At 41.7% G+C, this 17,731-nt stretch overlaps 1 protein-coding gene and 1 long non-coding RNA gene across 2 annotated transcripts; both read right to left on the bottom strand.

The window, feature by feature from the left end:
* Positions 1–38: 38 nt before the first annotated feature.
* Positions 39–1,168, bottom strand: LOC117495832. The gene is made up of 3 exons (XR_004557217.1): positions 1,100–1,168; positions 909–936; positions 39–809 (listed from the first exon to the last, which is right to left on the bottom strand). It is a non-coding gene; the product is annotated as an uncharacterized LOC117495832 (long non-coding RNA).
* Positions 1,169–3,287: 2,119 nt separating this feature from the next.
* LOC117496143 (protein NLRC3-like) lies at positions 3,288–8,386 on the bottom strand (the record flags this gene model as incomplete). The annotated part of the gene is given in 7 exon segments (XM_034147850.1): positions 3,288–3,447; positions 3,843–3,998; positions 4,231–4,235; positions 4,420–4,582; positions 5,698–5,837; positions 5,839–5,872; positions 6,660–8,386. Coding segments are annotated over 7 exon segments (2,385 nt in total), but the record flags the coding sequence as incomplete, so codon positions are not given.
* Positions 8,387–17,731: the final 9,345 nt, after the last annotated feature.

Below are 17,731 nucleotides of genomic sequence, written 5' to 3' on the forward strand. Positions count from 1 at the left end.
ATAGCTATATGAGGGGATGGAGAGATTTTTACCTTTACCAGCTTTGAGAACACTTTAATGATCAATCATTATAAAACATATCATATATATTATTCTGAAATGGAGCCTCAGTGACCTTTGAGATATAACCCTCTTTCAATCCCAAGAAAACATTCCTCATCAAAGACACATTCACCTCCGACAGACTTTCACTTGTGGACTAGAGTGATCCTGTGGATGAACTCAAGAAACACTATCTCCGCCTACAAGGCCTTCCCCTTCCCTCTTTTCCCAAAGTGCAGCCTCTCCTACTAATAGGTGCAGATAACTTCCACCTCATTACCCCAACCAAAAGAGTCTCTTTCGGTCCACAGGGGGCACCAATAGCCCTCCAGCTAGGTTCACATACTCCAGATCCAAGCGCCCCTCTAGTCCAGTGGACCCCCTTCCAGCAGCTCATTGACCGGGTCCTGCGTCCCACTCTCAGTACGCAGATATCCGGATGACTACATCGTTCAAAGTGAGGTGTTGGGGCAGGTAAAGGCGGGGCTCCAAGCTAACCTGAAGAAGAGTGAGTTGGGGTATCTGGGGTCGATGGAGTCTCCTCTTTGGTGCCGGGATGGGTGGGAGGTGGTGGTAGGTAGCAGCAGGTGTATGTGCAACACATCTTTCTTCTTAAGAAAAGCTTTAAGTACAATTGATTGTTTTTGTTCATTTCATATTGAGGAGAGCCAACAGGAAGTCTCTCATCAGCTGCAGCCTTCTTCTTTATTTTCCAAAATGCCTCCACGCTCCTCTTCACGTCTCAAACTCGCCCCGTGATGAATAAACTGAGAACAAATGAAACCTGAGCTTACAGATTTGTCTGGAACACCAGAAAAACGTGTTGAAACCTAAATAAATAAACTTCACACGGTACGACCTCTCACCTTTCTGTGTGTCTTCACTTCCTGTCACCTGAGAGGAGAAGGAGAGAGAGAGCGAATAATGATGATAATTAAACAAAGAGAAACAGCCAGAATGATGAAGAGAGAAAGAAGAGTGTTGTTTTCCTCTGAGGTCACGCTCCATTAAAGAGTTTCATATCTTGATGAATGGAGGATATGGTTTCAGTACTCACAGGTCTTCTGGATCGTGGCTCTGATCGTCTGATCATTGATCCTGTAGAGACGAACACAATCCAACAGTATAAGATCCAGTTTAAAATAAGTGTTTGTTCTTTGAGTCAGCTTCAGAGTCCTGATCTCATGCTTTACATCCCATCATATCTTCTCTGCAAACACTACGACTGCCTGCCACAGCTCTCAGCTGCATTACAGGAAGTAACCAGTCATTGGTCTAGAACAGGGGGGTCCAAACCTTTTTCACCGAGGGCCACATACAGAAAAATATATAAAGGCCTGGGCCGCTCTCTAGAGGTATGTTGCCTCATAAGTTCAGTTATAAGTCAGGAAACTCAATCAAATGAAGGTAAAGGATGCTTGTTACTTGAGGATGCTTTAAGAAACAAAACAGCTCCCAGCTCTCCAGAGGGTTTACTATATTCTGTCAGCAGCTCATTCCTTTAAACAGGAGCTTCAGATTGATTATAATTACAGGAAATATGAAGGGTTTATTTCACGCTTGTTATAAAAATAAGTTATTGGGCTTTTTTCTTATCAAGTTAGATTTGTTAGAAAATGTTTTCAGCTTTAATTGACTGAATTTATTTTAAAGGTGGGATTATTAACACATTAATACTACTGTGTAATATATGTGTACATATATATTTAAGAAGTACAATACAAGACAAGCAGAAGTTTCCTTTGTGGGCCATATTCCATTATACTTTCAGAATTTGCCGAGGGCCGCATTTGGCCCCCGGGCCGCAGTTTGGACACCCCTGGGCTAGATACTAAAAACATCCCATGAGAACAGACTACCTTTCCCACTCTTCTGTAAAACCCCATATGTCTGTTAGAGAGTTGATTACTAAAGTGTGGCTTTGCATGTTCAGCTGGCCTTCTGTAGTTGATGGAAGAATGAAAGAGCCTGCAGTCAGTGGGTAACATCACTGATCTGTTTCCCCAGTGAGAGAAACACCTCCCTGTGGTTCATACAATACTGCTGAACCAGCAGAGACCCCTTATACCCCATTCACACCAACGGTGTTTCAGGGCAGGTTCGGAGCTGGAGCTTGAAAAGCACCGGGTTTTCCTGTTCACACCGCAGCGGAGCAGCCTCTAACTCCGGAATCCGGTTCGTTTCGAGCACCAAAAGGTTGTCCGTCTAGAAGCAAGAACCGCATACGTCACGCTTACGTCGGAGGGGGGCGAGATTAACCTGAGCTAACAGTTAAGGCGAGTACGGCAAATACAAGTTGTAACAAGCAGTAGTGCTGAGCAAAGTGACTAGAAGGCAACCACACACTTGTAAAAAAAATACACGCTTTATAAAGTCAGGCAACACTAACCAGGCTTCGTGTGATTCTGTTTATTTGTACCTTACTTTAAGACCATCCGTTCGCTGTTATTGATCATTGTGGAGAGCAGGCAGACGTTTTGTTTGTTATTATAGCAGCTATCGGATGGAATCAATACATGGGCTACACAGGTTGTCATGTCCGACTATCACAAATAGAATCATAATGAAAAATACGCCGGTAAAATGTGCCTGTAGAAAACGGCTTAGCAAGTAATCAGTTTAGCTTCGGTTGCTATGCTAACATCACCCATGTTATACCAGAGAAACTTTCATAACAGCGTTGTGATGCCAAACAGCGTCAATTCAGACTGACACCAAACAGCGTCAATTCAGACTGACACACATTCACTTAAGGGGAACTGGGGATATGTATCAGCTGCTTGTGTGACAGTCAGACAGTGAATACTTTAGAGCCGTGTGAGCTAACCCGGAGCTAACGGGAGAATACACTCCCGTGGAAGAGCAGCCAGCACTGCAGCGGTCGGTAAATGCCGCTGAAACACATTAATAAACAATGAACCACGGCACTCTGGAGAAAAGTATAAGGTTGGAGAAGTCGTTATTTAATTTAATCTGGCTTCGTATGATTAAAAGCAACACGATCATCGACCCGACGCAGTCCCCGGCCCGTTGTTGTTGTGAGGTGAGCTCCGTTGGGAGAAAATCAGCGACGTAAACTGTGACGTCATGATGCAAGCAGCGGCAGCCACCAGTCAGGCCTCTGAGCGGTGTGAACAGAGCGGGAGCTTGAACAAGAAGAACCGGTTCTGAACCAGAAAAGCTCTAGCACGGAGCTAAGAACGGGAAAAGCCTTGGTGTGAAAGGGGTATTACTGACCAGAGAGTCTCCAGTCTGCAGTCTGGACTCTCCAGAAGATCTCTCAGCAGCTTCTCTGAATCCTGCAGATCGTTGTGCCACAGGTCCAACTCTCTCAGATGGATGTTGGACTTCAGAGCTGAGGCCAGAGCAGAACAGCTGATCTCTGACAAACTGCAGCCCCACAGTCTGAATAAAGAAAAACATGATGAGGATACAAATCTGTTTATAATCAGATGTGTTACTCAACATTGAAATGAATGGGAACAAAAACATGTCTTCTTCAGAAAGTCAATTTTATCCTATGAAAACTAATATTATTTCAGATGAACTTTATTCAGACGTTATCGTTTACTAAATATTAAAGACATAGATTTACTTTTTCACAACTAACATCTATTACAGTTCCTTTAAGAATCAGTCAACATTTATCTCTGCAGTCTTACTTTAGTACCTACAAATGAAAGTATGAATAAAAGAACATTTGCAACTTTATGGATGTAAGTTAATTATGTAGAAGAATCAGGTTGAATAACTAATGAAACATGAGATCTCCAGCAGTAACAGAGAGTCAGTGAACTGACTTGAGAGTCTCCAGTCTGCAGTCTGGCGTCTCCAGAAGATCTCTCAGCAGCTTCTCATCTGAATCCTGCAGATCGTTCCAACTCAAGTCCAGATCTCTCAGATGGATGTTGGACTTCAGAGCTGAGATCAGAGGAGAACAGCTGATCTCTGACAAACTGGCAGACGCTCAGTCTGAATAAAGAAAACATGATGAGGATACAAATCTGTTTATAATCAGATGTGTTATTCAACATTGAAATGAATGGGAACAAAACATATATCTTCTTCAGAAAGTCAACTTTATCCTGTAAAAACTAATATTACTTCAGATGAACTTTATTCAGCCGTTATCGTTTTTACTAAATATTAAAAAACATAGATTTAATTTTCACAACTAACATCTATTACAGTTCCTTTGAGAATCAGTCAACATTTATCTCTGCAGTTCTTACTTTAGTACCTACAAATGAAAGTATGAATAAAAGAACATTTACAACTTAATAGATGTAAGTAATTATGTAGAAGAATCAGGTTGAATAACTAATGAAACATGAGATCTCCAGCAGTAACAGAGAGTCAGTGAACTGACCTGAGAGTCTCCAGTCTGCAGTCTGGACTCTCCAGAAGATCTCTCAGCAGCTCCACTCCTGAATCCTTCAGCTTGTTCCCACTCAGGTCCAGATCTCTCAGATGGATGTTGGACTTCAGAGCTGAGAACAGAGCAGAACAGCTGATCTCTGACAAACTGCAGCTCTCCAGTCTGAATAAAGAAAACATGATGTAACTTTAGAAAACAAAGTTCCTGTTTGAACAGATTATTAAACCTGGAGTTATTTCAGAGTTAAACAGGGTTTTAAAGAAATCCCTCACATCCCTCTGTTTCAGCTGTTAGAGAAGAGCAGGTTCGTGTCCTTAGCTTGAAAAAAAGAAAAAAGGAGGTGGAGCTAATGCATGCTCAGAATTCTACCAGCAGAAAACTGCCGTGATTAAACTCATATCATGTTCCAAACCACATCAAGGATTCCTCTCTGAAACAGCATGGAGCTCAAACTCTTTCTCTCTCAGGTTTACCACAAGGTGAGTTCCTTTCTTATTTCCTGCTTCTTCACACATGCTCTCTCCAGTACGGGTTAGCTCTGAATGTTAGCATGCTAATGTGAACACAGACCATATTACTTCCAGAACACGTCTCATTGTTTCTGACAGCAAAGTTTCTGATTGGCCCGTTGGTGTAAAGCCCACCCACAATTTAGTAATGCCGTCATGACGCAGCAAATCTGGATCAGCTCCGTTGTTCCCCCGTTTTTAGAGATGTGGGTACGGAGGAAAAGAGAGAGGGTTTTGTTTCCTGACACTTTGTGAGTCTCCTGACACACCGGGGACACATAGGGACACACCGGGGACAAGCCGGGGACACATGGTGACACACCGGGGACACATGGTGACACACCGGGGACACATGGTGACACACCGGGGACACATGGTGACACACCGGGACACATAGGGGACACATAGGGACACATAGTGATGTAGAAAAGACATCAGAAAGTGCATTTTGCATGATAGGAGACCTTTAATCTCAGAGATGATGTAGAAACAATCCATTGATAATCTGGAACTTTAACTTTGATCAGATGTTTAACAACTCCTTCATCTCCCTCACAGCTCATCAGTACTGACAGCATCTCCACTGACTCATGGAGCACAGAGTGAGTCTGTGGAAGCTCAAACACTCTCCCTCACACATTCACCTTCTCTTTGTTACGCTGATCAATATTCAGTCATTAGCAAAAGTGGAAAAAAAACGTTAATATATTTTTTTCAAATTCAGAAAATGATAAACACAAACAGATGAAGTTCAGTCAGTGAACTGACCTGAGAGCCTCCAGTCTGCAGTTTGGACTCTTAAGTCCAGAACTCAGCAGCTCCACTCCTGAATCCTGCAGAGGGTTCTCACCCAGGTCCAGATCTCTCAGATGGGAGGGATCAGACTTCAGAGCTGAGGCCACGACTTCATATGTGAGTCTCTGAGAGTCCACAGCGAGTAAGTCTATAATAACACATAAATTACAACATGTGTTAAAAAAAAGAGGAAACATAATGACCTCAAGCATTCTGATGAAAACATATTTGACATATGTTCTGATTGAGATTTGCTGTTAGTCCATTTTAATAATATATGATAATAGAGTGTAATGTGTTGTCAGTGTGATCTGATCACAGGTCTGTGCTCCTGCTGTCACTGACTGTTACCAAAGAAACAGAAATTAAATAAATCACTTGACAATATTAGAGATGTACATATTTAAATGTTAATTAATATTTAGATGTGAATGATGGATGTTTTGGTTTCTCTGAGCATCTGGAAATGTATTGTGCACACAAACACAGCTAACAAACCAATAAAGTTTCAATATTTTAAACTTGATACCATCAGATGTTCTCACTATATGAGTATTAAGACATAACTCTGGTATTGGTGGGATCTGATATAGATCTTATTTTAAACTCTAACACATTGTGATAAAAACGTGTGTGTGTTTAATGATAAAGAAACTACTAGAAAGTAATAATAACTGATAACTGTAAGTCCTGCTGTGTGGTGTGATCACGTGCTGAGAAACCTCTAGAGTCCTTCATGTGTTTGACATGTCGCCTCCATCACTCAATATGAAGAGAGAAACACTTCAGTTTAACTATTATTATAAATAAATAGAAGAACAGTGTTGGTTTATTTTGCTCTCTGTATTTAAACAGCAGAAATGTTATAGTGTTTATTTGAATAATTAAACTCCTGATCCACATTAGTTTATAAAGTTAATCACATCTGGACTTACTTGGCCTTCCTGCAGTTCCTCACAGCTGGAATCAGTCTCCGTTTCCCCTCATCTGATGTGTTGTACTTCTTCAGGTCCAACTCATCCAGAACCTCCTCTGACATCTGCAGCATGTAGGCCAGAGCAGAGCAGTGGATCTCAGAGAGTCTCTCCTCTGACCTGTTCTCTGACTTCAGGAACTCTGTGATCTCCTGATGTACTGAGTGGTCCTTCATCTCTGTCAGACAGTGGAAGACGTTGATGTTCCTGTCAGGAGAGATTTCATCACTGTTCATCTCCTTCAGGTTGTTGATGGCTCTCTGGATGATTTCTGGACGCTTGTCTGTGCGACCCAGCAGGCCTCCTAACAGTCTCTGGTTGGACTCCAGAGAGAGGCCGTGGAGAAAGCGGACAAACAGGTCCAGATGGCCATTTTCACTTCTGAGAGATTTCTCCATGGCTCCCTTTAGAAAGACATCCAGGGATGGGTAATCCTGATCACTGTCATATCTGTTCATATAGTCCCAGTCTCCCTGCAGGAAGTCCTTCAGTACCTTTGTGTTCCTGTTGGTGTAACAGTGCAACATGTAGACTGCAGCCAGAAACTCCTGAATGCTCAGATGAACAAAGCAGTAGACTGTTTTCTGGAAGATCACTCTCTCTCTTTTGAAGATCTCTGTACAAACTCCTGAGTGCACCAAGGCCTCGGTGACACCAAGACCACAGCGCTGCAGGTCTTCTTGGTAGAACATGATGTGTCCTTTCTCCAGATGTTCAAACGCCAGCCTCCCCAGCTTCAGAAGAAGCTCCCTGTCAGCCTCCGTCAGCTGCTGTGGACTCGTCTCATGTCCCTCTTCATACTTCTGCTTCTTCCTCTTGGTCTGGACCAGCAGGAAGTGTGAGTACATGTCAGTGAGGGTCTGGGGCAGGTCTCCTCTCTGGTCTGTAGTCAACATGTGGTCCAGAACTGCAGCAGTGATCCAGCAGAAGACTGGGATCAGACACATGATGTGGAGGCTCCTGGAGCTCTTGATGTGAGAGATGATTCTGCTGGACAGGTCTTCATCACTCGATCTCCTCCTGAAGTACTCCTCCTTCTGGGCGTCAGTGAAGCCTCGTACTTCTGTTACCCTGTCCACACACTCAGGAGGGATCTGATTGGCCGCTGCAGGTCTGGAAGTTATCCAGACCAGAGCCGAGGGAAGCAGCTTCCCCCTGATGAGGTTTGTCAGCAGCACGTTGACTGAGGACTGCTGTGAGACATCAGACACAACCTCATTGTTTCTGAAGTCCAGAGAAAGTCTGCTTTCATCCAGGCCGTCAAAGATGAGCAGCACTTTGCAGACAGCCAGCTGCTCTGCTGTGACCTTCTGTAAGGTCGGATGGAAAACATGGAGCAGCCTGAGAAGACTGTACTGCTCACCTTTGATCAGGTTCAGCTCCCTGAAGGAGAGCAGGATCACCAGACTGACATCTTGGTTTCCCAAACCCTCGGCCCAGTCCAGAGTGAACTTCTGCACTGAGAAGGTTTTTCCAACTCCAGCGACTCCGTTGGTCAGGACCACTCTGATGAGAGACTGTTGGTCAGGTAAGGCTTTAAAGATATCCTGGCACTTGATTGGAGTGTCATGGAGGGTCTCTTTCTTGGAAGCTGTCTCCAGCTGCCTCACCTCATGTTGGGTATTAACCTCTTCACTCTGGCCTTGTGTGATGTAGAGCTCAGTGTAGATCCTGTTGAGGAGGGTTTCACTTTCATCAGTTCCTTCAGTCACACGTTCACATCTCCTCCTCAGACTGAGCCTATGTTCATCTAAAACCTCCTGCAGACCACTCTCTGCTGGAAGAGAAGGAAACACGAGAGAATCAGAAAATGCTTTTAAGAATTTAACAATAAAACTAATAAAAACAGACTGAGTTTAAATGTTTTATAAACATTTTAATGTCTATGTTCTTCAACAGAATACCTAATAAAAAAAAACAAATGAACCAGGAAGAGGAATAAGACGCTGCATGAGTTCGGCCTCTTACCTCGTACAGAGCTGGTCTGACTAGCTGTCTGCAGGCCAGCTCTGGTTCTGGATCTTTCTCCACACTGGGGACAGCAGGGGTCTCCTGATGGAGGGCGCTGCTCCCAGTATGAGGTGATGCACTGTCTGCAGAACCAGTGTCCACAGCTGGTAGAGACTGGATCCTTCAGGACGTCCTGACACAGAGCACAGCTGGACAACCGCTCCTCCACAGAGGGAACAGGACTCTTCCTCTTCCCTCTGTGGAGAGGAACACATCCTTTATAGCACTTTACTTCAGAGGGGCTGATTCTCACCAAAGGTACAACAAGGGGGCACATTCTAGTTTGATATTTTAAAAAGGGTCTATATAATATATACCCTTGTGATCAGGTATAGCTTACAATTCACATGATCATAAAACCAGAGAGCATCCTGTCTGGATTCATCCCCCAGAGGAGCACATGTTCCCTGTATCTACACACACAGCTGTATTAACCTGGTGCACTATAAACCCAACTTGCATAGAATCTGCTGTGAATTAATATAAATAAACATATGGAAAGGATGCCTAAATAACAACAGAATGATACTGATGTGTAAAAAGCCTGAGTTAATGCTTTGTCAGGTCTGTCTCCAACACAACGAGCATAACATTTTTTTTCCTTTTTTTTTCTGAAGAGATGGGTTTGATTAAAGCTAGGCTAACATTAGCTGCTCCATCAACACTCAGAGTAACTTCATGAAGTCATAAGTACAGCAGTCACTATATTGTTAGCACCACAGACAGTCTCTGGTTTATACAGGAACATGAATAACCCTGATTGAATATGAGCTGCTGTCGAGCTCTGTTCTCCTCTCTGATTCCCCTCAGACCGTCAGAGACCCCAGGAGCACAATCTCAACACTGACAGGTTTTTGTAACAGAGCGTCACAAACTTTACACTTAAGTTGAAATGTGTCACGCTGCACGAATACGCAGGTGATATGAATTTAACATCTTCACTTCCTTCGTGTTGCCAGGCACGGATCTGGGTCTTCGTATTGACTCTACATGTGATTTCACAAAACTCTGTTTTATCTGCTAATGCTAAACACAACCAGCTCACCAGGTTATTACTATTATTAATAAACATCTTAAAAAGACATATCATAGATATGCCCAAGTAGTTAAATAATGTTTTGGACAATATATATCGTTTTTAAATCAGTATTTATCAATATTGTTGCTATTTAAAACCATTTTATACACAGATACAATGATAATATAATTGCATATTGAAATATCCTTAGATAATGTTAGCTTACTCTGCTGCGTTTTCCCTTTACAAACTGCTCACATGATATCATTAAAGAACAGTTTCATATATTAGATTACATCAAAACTGGATCCTCTTCAGGTCAGTTTACAGGAGAGACTCTTACTTTGTGTCTGAGGGTTCAGGTTCATTACTGAAGCCTGGAGGATGATCTTTAGACCGGTCACTCTTCAGAGACCACATGGAGACCGTAGACCCTGCTCTCTGTCTGTGGAAACAACACATGTTTAAACATCATTAGTTCATTTAAAGAGCAGCTTTTGATCTATGACTGTTCACCTTATGAAAGATCTTTAGAGTTGTTGAGTCGTGATTGTGGGTTTCTGTTGTTCAAATTCATTCGAGTGTGAAACGTTTTACATATTTGCATTTTATTTGCTTAATTTAACACGAAGTCCAACATGTAGAGTGTGAGGACGATTTCACTAGTAGATTATTTACTATCTCTGATGATGACAAGAAGCAAGAGATCAATTCAACTTTGTTAATGTTCTCTACTGGGTTTCATTAAACAGTTTAGATGATCAGATACCAACAAACTGGATCCTCTTCAGGTCAGGTTACAGTGGAGACTCTTACTTTGTGTCTGAGTGTCCAGGTTCATTACTGAAGAGTGGAGGACTCTCCATAGACCAGTCACTCTTCAGAGACAGACCGCTGGAGACTGAAGACTTGTCCTCTTCCTCTTCTTTTACATCACTCATCTTCTCCAGTCTGAGAGATAAACCAGTAACACACACACACACACACACACACACACACACACACACACACACACACACACACACACACACACACACACACACACACACACACACACACACACACACACACACACACACACACACACACACACACACACACACACACACACACACTTTGACTGCGCTGGGCTGTCACATGTTATGTAACAGGAAAACAGGAAATAATAAAAGTGTACAACACTTGCATAAGTCTCATTGGACTCTAGGACGCAGATTTTTAACCAATACGTTATTTTCTGACATCCAGTTTGACAGAGTAAATAATGAATGTGTTCAAAAGCAGATCCTAGTGTTAACACTCACCCTGTTGTTCTCCTCCTGACGAGCTGTAAAATGGCGTCTGGCAGTCTGCCTTCCTACTTTCCCCTTTCCTCCCTGTCTGCAGCTCCTCCCTCTGATTCATAACCAGCCTCACCAGCTGAAGCAGTTCACACACAGGGACTTTGTTCAGTGAGAAAGAAAAAGACATGCAGCTAAAAACAAGCTCCACAAAGTTATCAAAAGGACACAACATCCACACATCAGCGTCCATAGGATATACTTCAATCTGCTTTATATAACAAACAATGAACAGCGACTTAAATAAAAACACAAGGCTAAATTTAACTAATTTACAAGATGTGCCAAAATCAGGGCTGCAATAGAGATTTCACCTCTAGCAAGTGTTTTAAATAGGAGGGAAAGTGTTTTAAATAGGGGCAGAGAAAAAGGAGAGAATCAGGCTCAGAGTTCAGATTTTCATCTGAACACTAACAGCCTGAGACACAAACTGGCTGAACTCAGGCAACTGTTCATGAACGGTAAGGCAAGCATATTATGCTTTTCTGAGACCAAATTGGACAATTCCATTACAGATTCAGAGATTGAAATTGAAGATTATCTTGTAGTAAGAAGGGACAGGAACGTGAATGGAGGTGGTGTCTGCATGTACATACATAAAGACACCAATTTCAAAAACCGTACTGACCTGCATCATGAAAATATTGAATCTGTGTGGGTTGAAATTCTTTTTGACAATGCTAAATCTGTAATAGTCGGGACAATCTATAGACCACCGGAACAGAGTGACTTTTATGATACATTAGATGGGTGTTTGGCTGATGTGGGGGATGTAGAGACAATTATTATTGGAGACTGGAACACGGATATGCAACGTAAAGACACGTCCGTCTTCAAGTCCTTCAGTAGGATTTGTGATCTGCACGGCTTCAGCCAGCTAATCACCCAACCCACCCGGGTATGTGAAACAACACAAACTACCATTGATCTCATTCTGACCTCTGACAGGTCCAGGATCTCCAGTAAAGGGGTTATAGCATGCGGTTTAAGTGATCATTATATGATATTCTGTACCCGCAAAAAGCTAAAACAAAAGGCCGGCTGTCACAAAACAGTCATATCTAGAGACCTCAAAAACTACTCTAGCGAGGCCTTTAACCTAGAACTGGAGAGCCTGGACTGGTCAGATGAGCTCAGTGGTACACAAGTTGAAGAAACATGGCTTGGTTTCAAAAACAAATTCTCTGCAATACTCAATGATTTGGCCCCCCCTAAGAACAACCAGGGTAAAAAATCGCGCTGAGCCGTGGATGCACTCCGGCATACTGACCGCCATGAAAACCAGAGACAAAAAATGCTCTGAGTTTCATAAAAGTCAGTCAATGCTTTCCAAAAGCACGAGCAGTGAACTCCAGGCCCACGTGACTGAACTAAAAATTGAAAGAAACAGACTAAGAAATGACGTAAGCTCCATGATCAAAACTGCCAAAAAGAATTTCATCAATGACAAAACTGAGGAAAACAAAAATAAACCCCGTGAACTTTGGAAATTACTCAATAACCAGCTTGGCTGCAGTAAAAAACTCAAAACGAGATTTTCAAACTTAAACATAAAGACAGATAACAGGCTCATCACAGACAAACTGGATGTGGCCAAGTACTTGAACATTTTTTTCACAAACATAGCCACAACTCTTGTAAATAAATTACCCTCCCACTCAGGGCTTTTTGGAGTAGATCACATCATGACCTACTACAAAAACCTAGGGGTACGCAAAGATGATTTCAGTCTAGCAAGGGTAACAACAGCAGAGGTACTCATTAAACTGAGCGCCCTCAAACCTAACAAGGCCACTGGCCACGACAATATCCCCTCCAAATTCCTCAGAGACACAGCAACCGCCATCTCACCAGTCATAGCTCACATAATTAACCTCTCCATAAAACAGGGAAAAGTACCCAAAGACTTCAAAATTGCAAGAGTAACCCCCCTGCACAAAAAGGGCAGCAAATTGGACCCAGGCAACTACCGCCCTGTTTCTATACTTACCTCCATCTCGAAAGTCATGGAAAAAATAGTATATGAACAGGTCGAAAAGTACCTCGCAGAAAAGAAACTAATCTATGAATTTCAATCTGGCTTTAGAACATCCCACTCCACTGACACATGCCTTCTTTATTTGAACGACCACATCAAACAAGAGGTGGACGAGGGTAAATACTGCGGCATGGTGATGCTGGACCTACAAAAGGCTTTCGACACTGTCAATCACCCCATTCTGATTGACAAGCTAAAAGCAATTGGTTTTGATAAACTATCGGTGAGCTGGATGCAATCCTACCTGGAGGGGAGAGAACAGATGGTGGAGGTAAACGGTACTCTGTCCCCCCCCCCTCCCAGTGAGCTGTGGTGTTCCACAAGGAAGCATATTAGGTCCGTTACTGTTCCTAATTTATGCAAATGACATGTCATCAGCATGTGACTGCAACTTGTTCCTGTTCGCGGACGACTCAGCCCTGCTGGTCTCTGACAGGAGCAGATTGCAGGTTGAAAAAACCCTCAGCTCCGAGCTCGGCAGAATCTGCACCTGGCTCGCCGATAATAAATTATCATTACACCTGGGTAAAACAGAGTCCATTCTCTTCGGTTCGAAACATAATCTCAGCAAATCCGACGACTTCTCAGTTGCAGTGGGTGACATTATTGTCACAAGTAAGAAGGAAATTACATACCTAGGATCTATTCTTGAGGCAAACCTCTCCTGTGACAAAATGGCATCCAATGTAATAAAAAAAGTCAATCAAAGAACTAGATTCCTATACCGGATCTCCTCTCTGGTAAACAAAAACACCCTGAAAACTCTGGCAGGGGCACTCATTCAAGGGTACTATGACTATGCTTGCACGTCATGGTACCATAGCACCTCCAAGGCGCTAAAAATAAAACTTCAAACATCGCAAAATAAACTGGTCAGACTACTGCTTGACCTTTCATCTAGAACCCACCTCACCTCTGCCCACTTTGACAACCTAGGATGGCTTAGAGTAGACGACAGAGTACAGCTACTTGCAATGGGCCTGGTCTACAAGATCCACTACACCTCTATGGTACCCATGTACATGTCAAAATTCTTCCCAAAGGTCAAGGAATACCATGATCATAACACCAGAGGGAGCTCCACAAATCATGTAAAACCCAGATTTGGCACAAAAAAAGGGGAATACACATATCGCAATTATGCCACATCAAGGTGGAACGCTCTTCCCACAACTGTAAAGGAAAGTAAAACTATACTTACCTTCAAAACCTCTCTTAAAGAGCACCTTCGGGGGAAAGCATTGCAAAACTGGCCCCGGTAATGGTACAAATCTCAACCTGTCGTACAATGGACACCTTCCCCCCCCCATCTATGTATATACTCGCATTTTAGACTCTGTTACTAACTGTATATCTGTAGACTTGGTATGTCTTAAATGTCCGGTTAGGATGTATTAGAACGAAATCTAAAATGAAAATTGTAAATAAGCCATCTGTATGTAAAAAACCACCTGTATGTAAATTGTAAATAAGCCATCTGTATGTCAAATATGTCTTATATGTCTTAAATGATATGATGAATTGGAAATGGGGGACCCTGATGTAAACAAGACGAAAGTCTTTCTCTGGTCTGCATCCCCTTAACAATTGTATGTTTTGAGCTGTACTGTACTGTACCCAATATACAAGCTGTTAATAAACTTTTCAATCAATCAATCAATCAGGCTGCAGCACCTCACTGAAAAGTGTTTTAAATAGGAGGAAAGTGTGCAGGGATGCTCAAATGTGTGTTCATGCAGCCCCTAAATAATATGGAGGACGGAACATGACTTAAGTATAAATAAATAAATAAATAAATGTGTAAATAAATGTATGAAGAAATACAGGAATAAATAAATAAATACGTAAATAAATAAATAAATACAGGAATAAATAAATACAGGAATAAATAAATGACGAAATAAATACAGAAATAAATAAATGTTGAAATAAATAAAAGAATAAATAAATAAATGCATAAATAAATATGGAAATAAATACACCAATGTATAAATAAATAAAAGTCGAAAATAAAACAGAACACACTTTATTATATATCTTTCATATATTTCTACATTTACGCGACATACATTTATTTATTTATGTATTTATGTGTCCGTATGCTAATGAGGTGGGCGGTCCTAACCTCAGTCTGAAGCAGGATTCGCCAATTGTTGGAGCCAGGCAGAAGCAAGAGATTCGTGGCAAGTCACATCTGTACATTCTGTGTACAGTGTACACACACGGCAACTCGCTAATGGCTTCTTTAATAATTGTTCTTTCGCACACCCCGAACACCTGCGCGATGTCCCCAGCGGTGTGCCCCCAACGAAGATGTGCTTCAATAACGTTTGGGGGCAACATGTAAGATGGACCCAAGGGTCGCCTCCTCTGTTTCCGAGAGGATTTCAAGTTGGCGGGCAACCTCTTGAAGACTCTCAAACACAGCTGGGTTAACATCCACATCCATGTCGAGCTGAGCCAAGTCCTCTTTACATCGTTCCACACGAAACTGGACATAGTCTTTTGGTTCTCCGTTCTCTAAATGGTCCGCTAATGATCTTAAATGATCTCCAATGGCTCTTAAACCAATATCCATAAATAATCCTTACAACTGTGGATAAACCATGGATGTATAAAGATAAGGGCTAAACAGTAAAGCTCCTGCATTCGAATCAGCGCGGTTAGCCAGGCGTTAGTAGTAGAGCCCTCTGCCAGAAATGATCACACACTCCTGTAACCAATCCTGCTTCAGACTGAGCTTAGGACCGCCCACCTCATTAGCATACGGACACATAAATACATAAATAAATAAATGTATGTCGCGTAAATGTAGAAATATATGAAAGATATATAATAACGTGTGTTCTGTTTTATTTTCGACTTTTATTTATTTATTTATACATTGGTGTATTTATTTCCATATTTATTTATGCGCTTATTTATTCTTTTATTTATTTATTTCTGTATTTATTTCTGTATTTATTTATTCCTGTATTTATTTACGTATTTATTCCTGTATTTCTTCATACATTTATTTACACATTTATTTATTTATTTATACTTATGTCATGTTCCGTCCTCCATAGCAACGCATCACTGTTTTTTAAGCGGGAGCAAGGCTGCATTGTTTATCATTCAACCCGTGTTATTCCATCAGATATGGTTAAATGTATGTGGAATAAGTTTGACTAAAATGACCAAATTATTGCCTTGACAAGACTGCAATTTGAAATGTAATGAATATAAAAGGATATTTGACATTGATCTAAGACTATTTATTTAAAAAATAGCAGAGGAAATAAAGAGAATATATCTTGACTATTAATAATACGTTTCATTTATAAAGCACTTCATATTTGACTTCAAATCCCGAAGTGCTACAAGCAGTGAGCATGAACAGTATAAAAACAGTACACAACACGGTAGAATGAATAAAAAGCAATAAAAAACAAACAATACAAATAAAATAAAAGGGTGGTAATAAATAAAAGGTCTAGGGAACGGCTCTATTGAATAGATGGGTTTTGAGGCCTTTTTTAAAAGCTTCCACGGTCTGTGGTGCTCTCATGTGGTCGGAGAGAGCTTTCCACCGACTGGGAGCAGCAGAGCAGAAGGCCCGGTCTCCCATAGTACGGAGCTTGGTCCTGGGGGGGTCTGAGGAGGTTGGTATTGCTGGAGCGGGTGGTCCGCAAGGAGGTATGAGGGGTGAGGAGTTCCTTGAGGTAGGGAGGGGCAGTTCCATGGACACACTGGTGGGTTAGGACGGAGACCTTGAATTCGATCCTCAGTTCCACGGGGAGCCAGTGTAGTGATTTAAGGATGGGGGTGATGTGATCATATTTGCGCACCCTCATCAGGATCCTAGCACAGGGTTCTTACACTTTTTCCAAAGTCAAATTCAAGCACTTTTCAAGCATTTTCAAGGTGCATTTCAAGGTTATCAAGCATCTTACAGCTGTTGTAAATTACATATTTATATACACATACTTATCCTCAAATGATTATTTCCCTACCTCACATTAAATCAGATGTTCTTTATGCTATAAACAACCAAATGTGTGTTTCGTGATAGCATTCTACATGAGGATGATAAATTAAAGAAAAAGAAACAAAGTGTAATATTTCAAAATGAGTGACCCATCTGTAAGTAGACTGGGCATCCCATATAGAGAACCGCAGTGACGCGTCCTAAAACCCGGAAGTAAACTTCTTCCGGTTCCTTCCACAAAAACGCAATGCAATTTCTCCATAGGATTTTGGAAAATAGCTGGAAATAAGGTCTGTGGTTGAGACACATTTAAGAGACGGATCACATTTTGTTCAGCCGGATAATATCCACATCTCTTATAATTTTCTAATCATAAATCTATCGATCATAAACCTATCGATTAGATTTATGAAGAAGTTTACTTCCGGGTGTTAGGACGCGTCACTGCGGTTCTCTATAACCTGGCTGAGCCAATATACAACAATCCGCCATATAACTTTTCAATACATTCTTTATTAACATGTTGGAGGTCCTTAGGTTGGCAGTAAACATAAGGCTCTCCCAGGTTAGGCCAAAGGGTGCATTATATGCACACATATACTTAGGGCTGTGCAATTAATCGTATTTTAATCGCAAATTACGATTTTGGCCTGCCAA

The sequence above is a fragment of the Trematomus bernacchii genome, unplaced genomic scaffold (genome assembly GCF_902827165.1).
Source record: "Trematomus bernacchii unplaced genomic scaffold, fTreBer1.1, whole genome shotgun sequence".
Taxonomy (NCBI): domain Eukaryota; kingdom Metazoa; phylum Chordata; class Actinopteri; order Perciformes; family Nototheniidae; genus Trematomus; species Trematomus bernacchii.